General features: G+C 45.1%; 1 protein-coding gene across 9 annotated transcripts in view; it reads right to left on the bottom strand.

Annotated features, from left to right (window-relative positions):
* Positions 1-12,461: 12,461 nt before the first annotated feature.
* The window catches only part of TBC1D32 (TBC1 domain family member 32), a 197,642-nt gene continuing 189,911 nt past the window's right edge, over positions 12,462-20,192 (bottom strand). For 6 of the 9 annotated variants that reach the window (XM_074990655.1, XM_074990654.1, XM_074990663.1 and 3 more), the window contains one exon: positions 12,463-18,699. In XM_074990655.1, the coding sequence (XP_074846756.1) occupies positions 18,580-18,699 (120 nt within the window). In that variant the 3' untranslated portion in view covers positions 12,463-18,579. Of the gene's footprint in view, positions 18,700-20,192 lie in introns of all 9 variants that reach the window. The other 3 variants (XM_074990659.1, XM_074990660.1, XM_074990662.1) reach the window with 1 other exon arrangement.

Below are 20,192 nucleotides of genomic sequence, written 5' to 3'. Positions count from 1 at the left end.
TCTCCTCACCATTTTAATTGTTGGGGCCACAGAATTCACCACTGTGGATGTTGGAAAGATTTTGCAAACCATCAAATAAAACGAGACTATGCGAAACCCCAAAGAGTGGAGAGGATGGTTTGTTGTTAAAAGGAACAGTTAAAGGTGGGGTAAAAATAAGTTAACTTTCTGACAGGTACTGCCTTATCCCACACTTGCCCCCCAACCTCCACCCCACCACCTTGAGGGAGCTCAGAGCAGACTATGGGGAAGTTGCGATATGACAGAACCTGTAAGAAATTTTAGTATGGAGCAGAGTGCAAGGGGCTCAGGGCAGGCAATTGGGGGGCATGTATGGGGGGAGTCAGTCAGGGCGTCAGCAGTGTGGGGGGAGTCAGGGCTATACCCTGGGGGCATATAGGGCAGACAAGGCAGGGTGGCGGGGGCTGAGGATGCGTGGGGGATATAGGGCTGGGGTGGTGGGGACAGGGCAGCAGGACCCTGAGCCCAGGTTACTTGCTGCTGTGGAAAGACTGTTCAGGAGAGTTCCTGAGCATGCTCAGTGCACCCTAAGCAGCAATTCCTGCACGGAGCAACACTACGTCCACTCTCTTGCCAGAACTGTGCATTGGGGCTCAGTAGTTTACTTCCACCTCTAACAAAAGGTGACTTCCTTTTTAAAGAAACCATCGTGACATCAGCAATTACCTGCTTTTTTAAATTTTGATTGTTTTTATTTGTAATTGAAAACATTGCATGTATTTTGGGAATGACAAGACAACCCCATTTGGTTCTGTGTTGGAGCCATAGGTTGCCTACCCCTGCATGAAGTCATTGGTTGGCAGCATGTTAGGGTATAAACTTTCCTTGTAGGTTTGCTATTGCAACTTTCTCAAAATCGCCCCATCAGGCTTACCTTTATGTTCACTTTGAATGTGTTCTGAGCACCTCCTGCTAGTGAAAACAAAAAACCAAAACGAAACAAGAAACCCTGTCCGTTAAAAAAAAATGTGTCTATTGAATTTCAGCTCAGTGCCATAGGCCGGACACTTATTCCGAAGTCAGTGAGTGTGTTACCAATTTCACTGAGGACAGATTTAGATCAGAACTAAATGTGGTTTATAATCTCAGTTTCCATTGCCCTCAAAATTTTAAAATACTGACAAATAGGATTTTACAATTGATAGACTGGACCTCAGTTTTGTTTTCTCTGTTGAAGCTAAACTTCCATTTAAAGTGCTTCCGTTTCTGTGTATTCTTCACACTATACAATACAGGTAGGGCAAGAGGATTCATCATACACACATCTGTTTGCCCACCAGCAGCACCTGCTGTTAATACCTGCATGTCCTTCTTTCTAGAGCCTGAAGACATGACTTCTCCAATTTGAACCAAAGACATTTGTTCTAGTCAGCAAACTTCTGTCTTACAATGTCTTAGCCTCATTTTATAGACAAGGTAGCTGAATTATACAAGAAAGAAATGACTTGACAAATGCAACACAACGCATTTGAAAAGAAATGGTTATACATAACAGGGCTACATCTACACTACAGCAGTCTGTTGACAGAAGTCACTGTTGACAGAGTTGCGTGGACAAAACCTCTGTTGATAAACGTGCATTTATGCACAAAAACAGATTGGCAGAGCAATCTGCTCTGTCAACAGAGAGCAGCCACACTGCCCTGCTCTCTCTCGATAGAATGGCTGATGGGATGGTTAGCAAACAGGGCTGCTTCGTGAACCAAAACCCCACTCTGTCAATAGAAGTGTCTACATTGCATGTCTGTTGACAGAGTGTTATTCCTCAAATTTTCAAGGGATAACGCTATCGAGACAAATGCAGAGTTTTGTTGAGACTCTGTTGACAGCATACTTTATGTGTGTAGATGCTCCCCGAGTTATATCGACAGAAGACCCCTTCTGTCAACAAAATTCTCTAGTGTGGACACAGCCCAGTTGTCCTGACTTCTAATCCTAACCCAACTCGTCAGGACCACACTGCTTCACCAATGTAGTCTTTCAGTCAAGAGGCTGCAAAGAAAGGGCAGCAGGCATAAGCTTACTGTTGCGGAATTAAGGTAGTTCTCTTCACAACTCTTGGATGGAATCCTTGAAGAAGATGATCACAGAACCATAGAATACTAAGAATGGAAGGGACCCCAAGAGGCCAGAGTCCAGCCCCCTGCCCTCACAGCAGGACCAAGTACTGTCTAAACTATCCCTGATAGACATCTATCTAACATGCTCTTAAATGTCTCCAGCGATAGAGATTCCACAACCTCCCTTGGCAATTTATTCCAGTGTTTGACCACCCTGACAGTTAGGAACTTTTTCCTAATGTCCAACCTAAACCTCCCTTGCCTCAGTTTAAGCCAATTGCCTCTTGTTCTATCCTCAGAGGCCAAGAAGAACAAGTGTTCTCCCTCCTCCTTATGACACCCTTTTAGATACTTGAAAACTGCTATCATGTCCCCGCTCAACCTTCTCTTTTCCAAACTAAACAAGCCCAGTTCTTTCAGCCTTTCTTCATAGGTCATGTTCTCTAGACCTTTAATCATTCTTGTTGCTCTTTCCTGGACCCTCTTTAATTTGTCCACCTTTCTTGAACTGTGGTGCCCAGAACTGGACACAATACTCCAGCTGAGGCCTAACCAGTGCAGAGTAGAGCAGAAGAATGACTTCTTGTGTCTGGTTCACAACACACTTGTTAATGCATCCCAGAATCATGTTTGCTTTTTTTGCAACATCATCACACTGTTGACTCATATTTAACTTGTGGTCCACCACAACCCCCAGATCCCTTTCTTCTGTAGTCATTCCTAGACAGTCTCGTCCCATTCTGTATGTGTGTCACTGATTATTCCTTCCCATGTGGAGCACTTTGCATTTGTCCTTATTAAACTTCATCCTGTTTACCTCAGTCCATTTCTCCAATTTATCCAGATCATTTTGAATTATGACCCTGTCTTCCAGAGCAGTTGCAACTCCTCCCAGCTTGGTATCATCTGCAAACTTAATAAGCATACTTTCTATGCCAATATCTAAACTGTTGATGAAGATATTGAACAGAACCGGTCCTAAAACAGACCCCTGCAGAACCCCACTTGTTATACTTTTCCAGCAGGATTGAGAACCATTAAGAACCATTAATAACTCTGAGTATGGTTATCCAGCCAGTTATGCACCCACCTTATAGTAGCCTTATCTAAGTTGTATTTGCCTAGTTTATTGATAAGACTATCATGTGAGACCATATCAAACGCTTTACTAAAGTCTAGGTATACCACATCCACCACTTCTCCCCTATCCACAGGGCTTGTTATCATATCAAGAAATCTATCAGATTGGTTTGACAAGATTTGTTCTTTACAAACCCTTGCTGGCTGTTCCCTATCACCTCTCCACCTTCCAAGTGCTTGCAGATGATTTCTTTAATTACCTGCTCCATCATCTTTCCTGGCACAGAAGTTAAGCTGATTGTCCTGTAGTTCCCAGGGTTATTCTTATTCCCCTTTTTACAGATGGGCACTATATTTGCCCTTTTCCAGTCTTCTGGAATCTCTCCTGTCTCCCAACATTTTCCAAAAATGATACTAAAGGCTCAGACACCTCCTTTATCAACTCCTTGAATATTCAAGGATGCATTTCATCAGGCCCTGGTGACTTGCAGATATATAATTTTTCTAAGTGATTTTTAACTTGTTCTTTTTTTATTTCAACTTCTAAGCCTACCTCTTTCCCACTAGCATTCATTATGTTTGGCATTCCTTCATCAGAAGTCAGATAATGTGCTATGTTTTAGGGCCTGATCAAAACACCACTGAAATCAGTGAAAAGACTTCTGTTAACTTCAGTGGGCTAAGGAATATTCCCTCAAAAGGCAAAATTTAGGAGGATGAGGGAAACTAAAAGATGCATTCTAATTAATGAATTCTAGGTGGTGAGGGAAGCATTTGAACTTATGAATGGCTATGAAAGATTCTGTCCACCAAGTTGCACTGCAGGATGGGTTCTCTCAGTCAAGAAAGCAGAGTTCTTCAATTTCTGCTATACTTGCCTTACAGATAGCAAGGGTGCATGAGGGGAGCAGTGACCATATGTGACTCTGCTCTGAACCAACAAGGTCTCAACTGGAGTGTTGCATAGGGTTACCATATCTGACTTTTCCAAAAGAGAGAATACTCCGAGAGGTAGTGTATCTGTATTAGTATCTTCCAACTCATGATGTATTAATGTGCTGTATGTAACATATTAACACTAGAGCCGCGTCTACACGTGCACGCTACTTCAAAGTAGCGGCACCAACTTCGAAATAGCGCCCATCATGGCTACACGTGTTGGGTGCTATTTCGAAGTTAACATCGATGTTAGGCGGCGAGACGTCGAAGTAGCTAACCCCATGAGGGGATGGGAATAGCGCCCTGCTTCGACGTTCAATGTCGAAGTAGGGAACGTGTAGTCGTTGCGCGTCCTGCAACATCGAAATTGCGGGGTCCTCCATGGCGGCCATCAGTTCAGGGGTTGAGAGACGCTCTCTCCAGCCCCTGAGCTCAATGGTGGCCGCGTGGAGTGGCCCCTTAAAGCTCCCCGCCCCCTCCCTTTCTGTGCAGGAAGCAGAGAGAACGTGCAGGCGGCAGTCCAGACACGCGGCCAGCCTGCATGTCCCTCAGCCAGCACAGACACCCACCCCAGCCGCGATGGCCGCACGGCAGCCACCCAAGCACCCCCAGGGGACACCCCCCCAAGGGGAGCCAGGGCTCCCAGCCCAGCAGCCAGGCAGGGAAGCGGCAGCGGGGCCCCTCCTGGACTGAGGCCGAGCTTCGGGACCTGCTGGGGCTCTGGAGTGAGGAGGAGGTGCTCCAGGTAATGGGGAGCAAGAGGCGGAATGCGGATGCATTCGCTCGGCTGGCCGAGGGCCTGGCTGCCTGGGGTCACCCTGCCCGCACTCCGGATCATGTCTGGAATAAAGTGAAGGAGCTGCGGCAGGGTTACGCCTGGGCCCCGGATGCGGCCGGCCGATCTGGGGCCGCCCACATCACTTGCCCCTTTTACAGGGAGCTCAGGGACATCCTGGGCCCCCGGCACACCTCCTCCCCTCCGGCCACTCTTGATACCTCGGTCGAGGAGCCCCAGCAGGCCCCGGTGGCGACAGTTAGAGGTTAGGGGAAGGGAGAGCTAGAAGGCAGCCAGCCTGAGGAGATGGAAAGCTACAACCCAGAGGGGCACCCCTCAGGGTCTTCTCCCCAGGACGGGTTGGAAGGACTGTCTCTGACTGCTGTACTGTCGCTTCTGGGAGAAACTGGGCATCTGTTGCCTAATAAACCTGTTGTACCTGCTGAGTGAGTGAGAGTCACTCCTGCCAGCGGACGGGGTGCAGTGCAGGGGGACCCCTGAACCCCATCACAGCAGCATCTCCCGGGGATGGGGAACCTGCAGCAGAGGGGTGGGGGGACAAGGGCCACGGCTCAGGGCCCACACTAATGGCTGTCTCCACTCTTCTTCCCCCCTCCTGTGTTCCGCAGCTGCACCATCGGAAGGACCGGAGAGCGCTGGCGAGGCGTCAGTGGTCCCGGAAAGCCCTCCGGGGCCATCACTCCAGGCTAGCCCCTCAGCGGAGAACCGACCTGCCCCACGGCAGGGAAGATGGTGGACCCAGCACCAGCAGCTGACGGCGATGGACCCCCAGCTGCTGGCCCTCCACTGTCGGCAGGTGGAGGTCACTGAGCAGCGGCTGCCGGTGGAGGAACGCCGCCTCCAGTGGCAGGAGCGGGCGCTGGCCTGGCGCCAGGAGGCATGGGGGGCCTACATGCGGCCCCTCAACCGCATCGCAGACTCCCTGGCCCCCTAGGCCGTGCCGGCTGCCGCAGCGCCCGCCCTGCCTGCTCCACCTGCTGCTCCACCCGCTGCTCCAGCCGCTGTGCTGTCTGCCGTCACACCGCCACCCACCACCGAGGGCCATTCCACCGAGGGGGACCTGGGACCAGCTGACACTCGCCGGCCGTATCTCCCGGTCTGCCCAGCCTCCAGCCAGCCCCGGCCAGGGCTGCGGCCGAAGTGGGGATCCCGGCCGCCCACCCCCAGCACTGGACTGTAGGGGCGTGGGGCCCAGGACGTGCCCCCCTCCCCCTTTGTATATATTCCCCCCAGTTTATTGTTATTTTGTTGTAAATAGTTTGTATATTTGACCCGTTACTATGCTGATCCTTAGCCCCCCATGTAAATCATTCTCCCCTTCCTTGTCTTCCCTTTTCATGTTATCCCTTTTTTTATAATGTATACATATTTATCACTTAGATTTCCCCTGTACATAGTTAGTTTGTGTTGTTCATAATAATAAATAATAAATAATAATAATAATAATAATAATGAGTTCTACTAAAGATGTTTGAGTTGACAAACAACTGTCTGCTTTTATTTTTCCAAGAAAAGTGTGGGGGGGGTGCTCTTGGGTGCTCTGTGGTGTGGGCGTAGGAGCAGGGAGTGTTGTGGAGGATGGGGGGGCAGTGGGGAGCCTGCCAGCGTTCACCCCGCAGCCTCATCGAACTGGGCCCGCAGGGCCTCCCGGACCCGGGTCCCTTCGGGGTCCACCTGGCGACTGGGGGCAGCAGGTGGCTGCACGTCAGCCCTGCCGGCCTCCACAGCCCAGCCCTGAAAGAAGGCCTCCCCCTTGCTCTCCACCAGGTTGTGGAGGTCACTGCATGCACTCACAATCTGGGGGATGTTGGTGAGGCCCGCATCAAGGCGGGTGAGGAGACACCTCCAGCGCCCTTTGAGGTGGCCAAATGTGCGCTCCAACACCTGGCGCGCGTGGTTCAGGCACTGGTTGAAGTGCTCCTAGCTGGCAGACAGATGGCCCGTGTACGGATGCATCAGCCAGGGCCGGAGGGGGTATGCTGCATCTGCGATGATGCAGAGGGGCATGGTGGTGTCCCCCACAGGGATCTCCCGCTGGGGGATGTAGGTCCCCGCCTCCAGCCGGCGGCACAGGCCCGAGTTCCGGAATACCTGGGCGTTTTGGGTGCTGCCAGGCCAGCCCACATAAATGTCCAGGAAATGGCCCCAGCTGTCCACCAAGGCCTGGAGGACCACTGAGTGGTAGCCCTTCCTGTTTATGTAGCGTCCTCCACTGTGTTCTGGGGCGTGGATGGGGATGTGAGTTCCATCCAGAGCCCCGAAGCAACTGGGGAAGCCCAGGGTGGCAAAGCCCGCGATGGTGGCATCCGGGTCCCAAAGCCTCACGAGCCTGTGGAGGAGCAGGGCGCTGATCGCGCAGACGACCTGCAGGGGAAGCACATGGGAGAGCACCAATGAGGGGTGTGCAGGGTGTGTGTCGCCCTCCCTTGCCAGGGCTGCCTCCCCGTCCCCCCGTGGGTCCTCTTACCTCCATGAGGACAGCCCCGACGGTGGCCTTGCCGACGCCAAACTGCTGGCCCACGGATCGGTAGCTGTCTGGAGTGGCCAGCTTCCAGACAGCAATGCTGACCCGTTTCTCGACGCTGAGGGCACGCCGCACGGCAGTGTCCTGGTGCCTCAGTGCGGGGGTGAGCCACTGGCATAGCTCCAGAAATGTCTGCCGGCTCATCCGAAAGTTCTGGAGCCAGCAGTCGTCGTCCCACTCTCCGAGCACCAGCTGCTCCCACCAGTTGGTGCTGGTGGGGTAGCTCCACAGCCGGCGGCGTGTGCGGTGGGGGGGGCGGAGGGGTGCTGCAGGGTTGGGGGTTGAGTCCTCCTCCCCTGCAGGCAGCTCCCCCTCTGTGGCAAGGAGGTGCTCAGCTGCCTCCTGCATGGCATCGACCAGGGCGAGCACTGCTCCTGCAGGGGCGGCTGGGTGGACCTCTGGCTGCTGCTGCTGCTGCTGCTGGGGGTCCATGACTGCATCGCTCGAGGTGTGCGTGCCTATGGCTCTGCAGACCGCGTGCTGTGCAGGCTGAGTGTGTCTGGGAGGGGCCCTTTAAGGGAGCAGCTAGGTGTTGCCCTGGAAGCGCTAGTCCGCCCTGTGACCCTGTCTGCAGCTGTTCCTGGCACCCTTATTTCGATGTGTGCTACTTTGGCGTGTAGATGTTCCCTCGCAGCGCCTATTTCGATGTGGTGCTGCGCAACGTCGACGTTGAACGTCGACATTGCCAGCCCTGGAGGACGTGTAGACGTTATTCATCGAAATAAGCTACTTCGATGTAGCGTTCACGTGTAGATGTAGCTTAGATGAGTTGATAGATGCTGATACAGCTACACTCCCTCTCAGGGGTGTCCTCTTTTTTATATGGTAACTCTAATATTCCATACACTACTGGATGCCATCTTTCAGGACAGAGGTGGACAAGCTGAAGTCCAGAAATGAGAAAAACAGATGATTTAAATGTCTAGAAACACAACCTAACAGGAAAGATTGAAAAAAATTGGATTATTTAGTTTGGAGACTGGTGGGGGGGGGAAAGGGGGAACAGGACACAATAGCTGTTTTCAAGTACATAAAAAGTTGTGAAAAAGGATTGTGAAAAATTATTCTGGTTAAACTCAGAGCCTTGAGATGAGAAGCAATTGGTTTCAATTGTAGCATGGGAGAGTTAGGTTGGGCACTAGGAAATTCTTCCCATTGGGCTAGTTAAGCATTGGAATGAATAGCTAACATGTCTGTGAAATCTGTCACTGAAGGCTTTTAAGAAAAAGAGACAAACACCTGTCAAGAAAGTTTATTATGTAGTGATGCCTAAAGTGCAGATGACCGAACAAGATAATTGATTGAGGTCCCTTCCACTCCTTCACTTCTATGGTTCTATGTCTGAGCATCTTAGGCTACGTCAAGACTTTAGGCTTCTGTCAACAGACATCTTGTCAACAGAGTGTGCATCCAGACTGCAGATCTCTCAGAAGAGATCTGACAGTTGGGAGCATTCTATTGACATCCCTGTACACCTCGTTCCACGAGGAAGGAGGGATGTCTCGACGGGGGTGGGGGGGGTGTTTCCAACATTTGGCCCCGTGTAGTTGGGCCAAATATCAGAAAAACTTCTCCCAACACAATTGTTGGCAAAAGGTATGCAAATACATCGTGCAATTTGCATATCTTCTCTCAACAGCTGTCGGCAATCTAGACAGCCTTTAAGTGCAAAGACTGCATTCTGTTGAAGAGATGTGGGGTTGACAACATTCTGTATTCTTTTTAGGCCTGAAATATCTGATTAATAAAATTGCAGGTCTCTGCTATTTGATGTTCATTCCACTGTATATTCTGTAACATGGGAAGTCCAAACACTTTAAAACAAAACTGTCTTCCTGCATTCCGAAGAATGGCTCAAAATAGGCACGGTGGTAGGAGTAGTTCAAGGGACAGGAAGCCAGAAACACAATTGAGATTGTGAGCAAATGGGAAGCAAAGAATGGAGGTAAAGGCTACTTGGCTGGAAGAGAGGCTGAGACAGAAGTAAGTGGAGCAAGGTAAGAACATAGAGAGGTGGAAGGATAAAACAAAGAGAGAGCCCACAGAGAAAACGCAATACACACAAGGTTAGAAAAGTGTATTTTATTTCTAATTTTTTTTCCGGTTTTAATTGTATTTCATTGCTAGAAAAGGGGAATCTGAGTGGAGAACAGAAGATATTTTAAAGCTTAACAAGTTTGGATGGAGGAATTTTGCAGCCTAATATCACCTTAGGAGTGATGTTTGTGACCCAGGTGGTTGTGGAGGAGTGTTTTAGGATGATCATAGCATAAAGGCCATATCAGCTGTTTTCCCTCATCTCAAACTTCCCTCTGTCCCATAGTAAGATGTATGCCAGTGGTGTTATGTCTCTTTCATAAAAGTGTTATGACATCTTTCTGATTTTATATTGTCAGATATTAATACTTAGATCTTATACAGCACTTTCCCAGTGATCTACAGATACTCCCTAATTAATCACCACATTTCCTGCACAAAATTATATTGTTCCCATTTACAGAAGGGGAAATTTAAAATTAACTAACTTGCTCAAGGTAACAGAAGAATTCTGTCAGGCTTAGCACTGGTGCTAAGGAATTCCTGGATTTTGGCTCTGCAGGCATACCTCATTTCTGATTTTTTAATGCATTTTTGAAGTACTGTACCTTCTAGCTCCTGTGTCTTAGAAGCAGCTGGCTTTCAAAATATGAATCTTATTATTCCTGATAATTTGAAGGTGTTGTGGTGGTGGTGATGCTGGAAGCTTTCTTGCATTGGAAGCTTTAAGTGTAAGAGGTGTTTTAATGTCCTCTTTGGAATGCCTATTATTTGTGTGTGTGTTTGTGTGAAGGGGTAGGATGGAGAGGTGCTGATGATAAACTGGTTATAGTACCCTGTGTCCCCCAATGCCTGTGGCAGGAGACACTAATTTCTCTATTGCATATTTGGCAACAATATGTGGATTAATAGTTATATAACTGATGAATAATATAACAGCTATCATCCTCAATATATCCCAAATTCACAACTTCACTACATATGCACCTTTCAAAAGCCTAGCATTCAATAACTACCTGGACATGTACAAGCTGGCAGAGATATCAAGCACCGGGGCAATGAAGCCAGGCATTTTAAAAATCAATACAAGATGATGAAAGTACAGATTTTATTTTCTTTGACTCCAGTTTCAGATAAATATGTGGTACCATCCTCTGTTGTCATAATTCCTACATTCCATCCTACAGTGTACATAACTGATGTGGGAAAGGCACTCAGTAATTCAAAAAAGACAAACTATTTTAATCAAGTTTAACAGTTTAAATTTCTTTCTATTCAAAAATGCTATCAAGCACATTTTTAGAGACAGAAAAGAGTGTAAATAGAAAATGTCAGTTATTTCTGGTTCATTCTCACTTTTATATATAACCCCCACCTTCCAATCAAAATCCCACACCTGACAATACTGCTTCATTCACATTACACAAAAGTGATGTGATGACATGGTTAACCTTTAAGAAAGCACAGACAGTATTTATAGAGCTGAAATGCTTTATTTTTTCCACCATGGATATTTTAATTTTAAATGAAGATGAAGCCGCTCCTGTTTATATACACAGATAGCAACACCTTAGTACATTGCAATGTGTTTTGCAAGTACTTCCCATTAACTTCTCTGAGCACCTCATCTCACCTGGAAATCTTTTCTCTTCTGTGTAAGCAGAAGGCACTACAGTAATCCCTTGATTTTACGCTGAGGTTGCTCTTGGGCAATCTCTGGGTAAATCACATTTCATGTAAATTGCAGGGGTGGTGGGTTGGGGAGATCCCCCGAATTCCCCTGGCTGGGGGATCGGATAGCAGAAGGATACACGGGGCACCCACATGGCCTCCAACTTCTCTCAGCTGGGGGGGCACAGAGCTGCTTGCAGTGTGGTTTCTCCCAACTGGGTGAAACCGTGCCGCTAGCCTCTTGTCTGTGTGTTGGGCTCCCCAGAGAGTCCAGCACGCCGACAGAGGCTTGCAGGGCAGTTTCCCCCAAAACCACCCTGCAAGTAGCTGTGTGCCCACTGGGCTCTCCCAGCTGTGGGGAGCCGGGGGCTTGGGCAGTTTTGATGTGCACTTAAGTTGCATTAATGTGATTTAATCGCAAATCTAAATCACACTTCTCGAGGGTTTACTGTATAGTCATTTATATTACGTTGATGTTGGAAGTAACCACAGTATGCTCGTAGTTCTCAACATTTGTGTTTTCTTACTGATGAGTTGTTATGCTGGCTACCTGCAACTATAAAGTAGAAAATCTTTATAGAAAACCCCTATCTTCTTGCACAGCAATCTAAGATTTTTTATTGCGAAAAGGAAAATGTCATGGAAACTATCAGACAATTTGTGTCTTATTTTAAAGAGACTGCGGTACGATGAACAATGAGAAGTCCTGTGGCACCTTATGGACTAACAGTTTTCGAGCATAAGGTTTCATGAGCAAAGACCCACTTTGTCAGATGCATACTTTGCCCACGAAAGCTTATGCTTAAAAAGAGTCTGTTAGTCTATAAGCTGCCCCAGGACTTCTTGTTGTTTTTGTGGATACAATGCATAATTTCAGCCTCGAAAAAGTCAGGAGCAGATGTCTCCTTCCCTTCAACTGAAGCACTGACTTTGTAAAGGGTTAAACTGTCATTTTCTTAAGTCTGATGCCTTGTGGCTTGGTGGATTTAAAATGTGATTATGCTTCAAATCATCTTTTAACATACTCTGATACTCATGTTAGAATGGCAGAAATAGCAGCTGCCACCATGAATATCACACACATAGGCCGTGTCTACACTGGTACAAATATTCGAAATAGTCATACAAATGGCTATACCGAAGATTACTAATGAGGTGCTGAATTGAACATTCAGTGCCTTATTAGCATTAGGATGCTTCCGGCTGCGGTGCTTCGAAAGCACCACTTTTGAATGCCCGTGGCTTGGTGTGGCTACACAGGAGTCCTTTTCTAAAGGACCCTGCACATTTTGAAATCCCCGTACTCCTGCATAGCTGCGCTGAGCCACGTGCATTCAAAACCGGAGCTTTTGAAGCGCTGCGGCTGGAAGCATCCTAAATCTAATGAGGCACTGAATATTCAATTCAGCGCCTTATTAGTAATCTTCGAAATGGCCATTAGCATGGCCATTTCGAAGTTTTGGCCAAGTGTGGCCACAGCCACAAAGGCTACATCTGCACTACAGAGATCTTTGGAAAGAAGCCCTTCTGGAAGATCTCTTCTGAAAGAACTTCTTTCAAAAAGGAGCGTCTACACACAAAACAGCAATTAAAAGAGCGATCTGCCCTTTCGAAAGAGAGCGTCTACACAGCCCCTCCTCTTTTGAAAGAATGGGCCAGGGATTGAAAAATCAGGCCCTGTGAGGACTGCTCCTTGAAAAAAAGAGCCTGCAGAGCATCTACACGTTTTCTTTTGAAAGAAGCTTTCAAAAGGGGGTGCTTTTCCTGAAACAGAAAAGGAACAGTGATTTTGAAAGGAGTGACACATTCTGGCTTCATAAGCCAAAAGCTGGTGATCAGGGGGAGCATGACTAGCTGGGAGCTGCAAACAGGGGAGTTTCCCTGGGAGAGAAGGTGAACCCCCCGAACCAGGTGAGAAGTATTGGGTGTGTTTGTTTCCTGGGCTGTTTGGTTGTTTGAATTTGTATTTCAGTTACTGATTGAGATCAGTTACTTGTGGGTGAGTTTGATTGCTAGGCTGACTGTGTGAATTTGAATTTCTGAATCTGAATTTCAGTTTGCTAGGCTGACTGTCTGCTTGAATTTAACTTCTACTTACGGTGGCAGTTAGTGTGTGTAGTGAGTGAGCCCCCCCCGTGACTCACCAGGGGTAGGCTGGACCAAAGGAAAGAAAGCTTCACAAGCCAGAGGCTAGCGAACAGCGGGAGCACGACCAGCTGGAAGCTGCAAACAGGGGAGTCTGCCTGGTAGTTTGCCTTGGGGGGAACCACATATTATTTGGTTTCTTTTTTTATAGTTGTGTTTCTCTTCTATCCTTCAAGGTGGCTCTAATATCTTCTGAGGAAATTCTCTGAAGAAAGGAAAAAATGGATAGTGACAAGTATACTGACAAGTCAGCTGTTGTGACCTGCACCACGTGTGCTGTGTTTGTCTTCCTCCCAGAAGACAGAACGGATATTCTATGTACCAAGTCCAAGCTTCTCACCATCCTGGCAGAAAAGGTTAGAGGACTTGAGACACAAATATCAACCCTCTGGTCCATCAGAGAAGGTGAAGAATTCCTCTATAGAAGGCATCATTTAGTACTGCAGGCACAGCAGGCTGACCAACCAGTGAGGGCAGTACAAACTAAGGAAGAAAATGGGAAGCATGCAGCCTCCAGGAGAAGAAAGCTAATTCAGGTGTCTCCAATTCCTGTAGAGGTAAGCAACCGCTTTCAAGCTCTCTGCATGGGTGACATGGTGGAGATGCTGTGGCAGAGACCTCTCAGAGAAGGGCTCAGAAGAAGACCCCACTGACTGGAAGGCTTGGAATGAAGAGTCCTAAACATGGCAGTTCTACAACCATCACCCCCAAGAGAAGATGATGGGTGGTGGTGTTTGGGGACTCCCTCCTAAGAGGGACGGAGTCATCCATCTGCCATCCAGACCTGGAAATTCCTGAAAACTTTTGGAAAGACGGGACCTCCGGAAGGAGGACTTCCTTCTGGAAGATCCCCTGGGGGCCACGCTTCTACATGTTATTTTGAAGTCCAGAAGAACGTCTTCCAGGTTCCAAGTCACCTGGCCTTATGCTAACGAGGCACCGGGAACTTGCATCTGCACCTCATTAGCATATTTCTGGCTGTTTATTAGCATGCCACTTTCGGAGGAAAGTGGCATGTGTAGAAACAGCCCTTGCTAGTGTAGATGAAGCCAAAATCTATCACTTAAATGGGGAATAAAACCCTTTATACGGTGCCAGCATTGGCCACATAAACAGATATAGACAGCCACATCATTTTTCTTCCATCCTGAGACTTTACTGTAATAAATGGTGGTATAACAACAACTTAAGACTTTTGTTGTATACTGAATTTTTCTCTTTGTGGTTTTGATTTTTGGCAGGTAGTACACAGTTTGAATTATCTACATTACAATTCAAAGTCAATATAGCCCATCCATATATTTTAAAGATTAGGTTCATACCTGAAATTTTCTTCTTGAAATTTTGATAAACAGATTGGATAAATAAAATGTCATTATCCTGTGACCTTCTAATCTTATTTCAATGTCTAGCTAAATCTTTTGATGATTATGCAAATGTTGGAGAATAGCCTACCTGTTTGCTAACAGTACCACAGTTCTGAGAGAAATACAAATCTACTGTTCTGTAATTACTAATGGTACCACTACAGTGTTCATTGTTGGAACATGCTGTCACCTCGTTGTTAATGTTCCTCAGTGGGTCAACAGCCTTCTCTCAGCTGCAAGATCTGGCTTCAGTAAGGTGATTGAAATTAGTGTATTAAGATTGTACTGCCCTCTTAAAAAAATGAGGACCTGATTATGGCATATACAACAAGGAAGGATAAAGAAGATTCATGGAAGCACTCCCAAGTGCACCCATACAATTCTTTCTCAGACAAATTATTCAAAGTGAATGAAGGAACATAGAATGCAATTCTGGCCGTAGTGAACTCAATGTGATTTTTGCTACTGATTTCAATGGGACTGAGATTTCACCCACGATGTGATGGTTCCTGGTCCTATCACTCATAAGAAGCAATAGCGGAAGAAGTCCCTTCTGGCAAGATTTCTCTCTGACCTGAAGAGAGCATAAAGTCCCTCTAAATGGAGAGAATATGATCATAACCCCAGCCCAGAAAATGTCAGTAGCAGATGGCTTCTTCCCATCCACTGAAGCACTGACTTTATGAAGGGTAAAGGGGTTGTTTTCTCAAGTCTGACGCCTTGTGGCTTGGTGGATTTAAAATGTGATTATGCTCCAAATTATCTTTCAATATTTCACATTAGGTATCTTGTTTAAAAGGTTTTTTTTAATTAATAACTATTCTGCACCTATTCCAAATTTAGCCTACAACAAAACAGTTAGATCAAAATATTATTGGGTCCTTATTGTCTCAGCACAATTATTGGCCTCTTTTTGTCTTTTTAATGAAAAAAAAAGAGAAGGAATATATACATGCCCAAAACTACAGTGTAAAAATAAACAGCTGTAACTGAGATCAAAAATACCCACAGTCCTCACTATGCTAAAGCTGGGAACAGGTTTTTAGGGAGGAACAAGTAAGTACATCATCCCTAGTTCTAAGTCTAACAGTTGTCTGGCAGGAAGAGAAAAATGGAACAAGACACACAGTACTGAATCTGGAATGAATTGGTGCATTCTAGTTACATTTCTGAAGTTAAATGAGATAAAACAATATGGGTTTAATATCTGCTGCTTGTCACCGATGTACACAAATAAAGTTTCTACTGGAGTTCATGTTCTGTGTAAACAAGCACAAGCATGCACGCCTTCTTACTTAGTCTTTGACAAGTCAACATTTGCTAGCTTGTCCCACAGTGATTTCCTTTTTGAAGTACAGAGGAAAACCCTTCTCTTAGATTTCACTGTGTAATAGAAGGTGGCAAATATTGACTAGAGTACATTACCTATGTAAAAGCACTAGCAAAAAATAATATTTAGCACTCAGTCATCTCCCAGCATGTTAGGGTAAGATATAGCCAAAATATGATCTGTCTAATATGCCAATTGTGAAGACAATGAAGGAGAAGCCAAAGGAGACTTTACGTGCTCATGTTCACTACTGATATATGAGTAACCCTCATAATTTCAGGAAGGTTGGAACATAATGACTGTTGCTAGTGAATCTCCACAGAGCACAAATCTGTTTATCCAGAATTCAATGGAGTAGCTGACCAGGGCTCCGCTTTATCTCCTCCCTTTGATACCTGGGACAGGATCCCATGGATGAGAGCTTTTGGAATCTTACCAGCACATAAGGAATGAAAATCCAATTCCTTTCCTGTTCCAGGAAAAGACAGAGCTTTTACTTTTGCTTTTCTTGCTCTTCAGCACAGCAGCCTTTTGAAATATGAAGGAATTTAATATGATATCTCATGCAGATTCAGTAATGTATTTATAATGACAAGGTAGTTTAGTACTTTACTCTTCGAAACAAAAGAAACTATGGGACATTAATTCTGGTCCTGACTCATTTGTTAAAATCAGAGTATGTATATGGTACATAATTAAGATGAAAATGACTCTCAACCGTTGACACAGTTTACAACTACTGTTAACTGAGGCTGTGTCTAGAATAGCCCCCATCTTCGAAGTGCTGGCTTGCGTTTAGCCGCAGGTCAAAATTTTCAGGAGTAAAGGGGCTTTGAATGAGCCTGGGCACTTCGAAGTACCAGTGGCCAACCCATGGCTACATGTAAGCTGGCACTCTGAAGTTTAACACTTTGAAGTTGCCGCAGGGGAGATTTAGCCTAATGAAGTGCTGCGTATATACTGCAGCACTTCATTAGTAATCTCCCAACACCCTAATTTACCATGCCCCCTTAAAAGTTGGGGGCTAGGCTAGACACAGTCTAACTGTTGTATACCTAGTCATAAGATTTTCCCGGTGACACAAAATTTGGTGACACATTGAATTGAGATTTCTAGAGCGTGACTGTTACCTGCTTCAGCTTTCTTCAGATCCCAGTCAGGAGAGGAAGAAAACATTTCAAAATTAATGTATAGGGCCTTTTTTCTGTTCTGTTTTCACTGTCATTGTGATGCAGCTTTTTAGAACAGGAACAAAGCACAGTAAGATCCTCTATACCAAATACAATAAGTTACTCATATAATAGGAAGAAAGGGAACCATAAACTTATATTACATTTATTGGGAAAAAGGTTTGGAAAATGTAATTTTAAAGTAGTTCTTGTGCTTTTAGTATCGTTTTTAGCACTCCTTTGTTAAGTTCATATCAGCTGGGGCTAAAAAGTCAGTATGTCAAACTGAGTTCCCAAATTTTCTTTTATATACATGACACACTATAGAAATAACAGAGCTATAGGCAACTTTGTAATAGAATTATTTTTATATACTCCTTTTTAAGTCAATGCTTTAACAGCCTGAAGTCAGAATGAAAAGATTAAACAAAGTAAATCAACCCTAATGAACATTTGTTTTTTAAAAAGCATTTTAAATTAGTTGCTATTTCTTGTATGACTCTCACATAACAAAACTGTTTGGATTGATATTATCTTTCAGAAACCCAGGCTTATATTTCAGAATGCTGTAATCAATCATTGTATAAAACATGAATGCATCACTAATTTCCAGAACTGACATCATACTCATCTTCTTTTACAGGTGTTCTGTTGACTCCAGACAGAAGAGTAATACACATTGTTTATTTGCTTCAGAATTACCAAGCTTTTTACTGGTGCCAGGATTCTTTTATATAATGGTAATAAGCACAAATGAAGCCAATCAATAAAATGACTGCTGAATAATGCATATTTCAGCAGTCTCACTTTCTATTTATCCATTCTGAGAATACAACCTTAATATACAATTATATATGGCATAGAAAGATTTTAAAAATCATCATGACCAAGGACAGTACTAGCCATATGTTCCACTTGTATTTCACTATTCTTCCTCAGACAAAACCACAAGGTCAGATCAGCTGCATACAGGAAAGCTGCTCTGCTTTTGTTCATTCCTATTGACATAAATACAGGATACCCAAGTGATTACTCTCAGTGATCCCTTCTATTGACAGACCTGCGCAAAATGTTTAAGTTTTAGGTACTAAGATGTGAATAAGAGACGACCAGAATGTATTAGTTTGGGAACCGCTTCCAGAGAATACAAACAAACAAACAAACAAACACCCTAAGTGAGCAAAGGGCTCATTCTGAAGCAATCTGCCAAATAAAAATAAGGCTATAAATATAGTATAGCTGGAAAAATGCATTATTTTTCTGTTGATGCCATTCAGATGCTGTCCTCTTGAAAAACTTATATTCTGAAAACCTTCATTATTGATTTTACATATGTATATTTCCACAGCATGAATTTTTATGGAGACTGATATAAAACAATCAGCATTCCCTTTCAGAACTTAACTACAAACTGGAAGATAAAATGCTTGTTTGCTTGAGCTATGTGCTCTGCATTCTAATATTTCTCATCTCTCTCAGCAGCACTGGCCTGTAGGTTGACTCCAAGCTTTCCATGTATTCTAAATAATCACTCACTCGAAATCTATGGAGTGCTTCTTCCTGCACAAATACACAAAAGAAAATTATTAGCTATGAAAAAGATGCACTATTGCAATCTAATGAATTTTAGACTTTTGAAGGTAGCTTATTTTATTTATTTGTCACTGTGTTGGTGTTTTATGATGCAAAGAGATACTTTATTACCCTTTGGTTAAAAGAGAAAAATCAGCATAGTCATGTTCAGACAGCTCTTCCTAATTAAAAATTGGCTAACAAATAGCTTTTTTGAGACTGAACCCATTTCTTCTCTCTTAGGAGAGCATGCCATTTGATGAGTTCAACGAATACAAAATAAGTCTTAAATAGCAAATGACAGGTTGTAAAAACAATCTTCTCTCAGGCTGTTTCTACACAGGCCACTTCCTTCAGAAGTGGCATGCTAACACACGGAGTGAAAGATGCTAATGAGGCACGGATGCTAATTCCCCGTGCCTCATTAACATAATGTTACATGATTTGGAGTCCAGAAGACCATTATTCTGGACTTCAAAACACCGTGTAGAAGCGCGGCCCCGGGGGGGCTTCTGGAAGGAAGTCCTTCTTCCAGAGGCCCCTTCTTCCTGAAAATTTTAGGGAAGAAGGGGCCTCCAGAAGAAATACATCCTTCCGGAAGCCCCCCTGCAGGGGCCGCGCTTCTACATGGTGTTTTGGAGTCCGGAAGACCATTCTTCTGGACTCCAAAACACATGACGTTATGCTAATGAGGTGCAGGGAACTTGCATCTGCTCCTCATTAGACTCTTTCGATCCATGTATTAGCATGTGTATAAACGGTCTCAGAATACATGTTAGCTCTTGAACACCTAAGGTTGTTAATGTGCTAAGTAGAATGAACTGGTTCCCAGTACATTGAACCACTCTTTTTGTAACAGCCAGCCAGAAGAATAGTACTAGTTGTATACTGTTAAACCCAATTATGGACACTGATCTCCAAAATTTGCTCTTTTAAAACAAGATAAGATACTTTTGCTTCATCATCATAAAAAGACAATGAACATTCTATAAAGCGCTGGATTTCTTGTCCATACTTAACACAGCAAATAACTCCGTTTGGGGGAAAAAAAGAGTCAAAATCATTCCACAGGACTGACCGGTTAGATTAGGGAGAGGGACGCTGGCACATGATGTACCCTCTACAAAAGACACACAGGGTAGAGTTGGATAGAAAAGGGAAAACAAGACAAAAAAGTCTCTCTGATTTGATACTCCTTTGAGCAGGAACAATCTGCACGCTGACCATCTGCTGAGTGGTGTTACTGATAAAGACAGCATATGCAGCATATACTGTAACAAGCATTAGGGAGCTGGATGGTACTCTAGGGCACATGGAATACAGGCTGATGCATTAGCTGGGAATCTCTCTCAACTAGTGGTTGACTGAGCCTAAGGTGACCAGATGTCCTGATTTTATAAGGACAGTCCTGATATTTTGGATTTTGATGGGCTGGGGCTGGCGCCGTCGAAGAACACTGTCGAAAGGGTCACGTGCCATGT

The sequence above is a fragment of the Carettochelys insculpta genome, chromosome 3 (assembly GCF_033958435.1).
Source record: "Carettochelys insculpta isolate YL-2023 chromosome 3, ASM3395843v1, whole genome shotgun sequence".
NCBI classification, from domain to species: domain Eukaryota; kingdom Metazoa; phylum Chordata; order Testudines; family Carettochelyidae; genus Carettochelys; species Carettochelys insculpta.
Note: the sequence above shows the minus strand (reverse complement) of the source record. Positions and strands in the feature narration are given on the sequence as shown.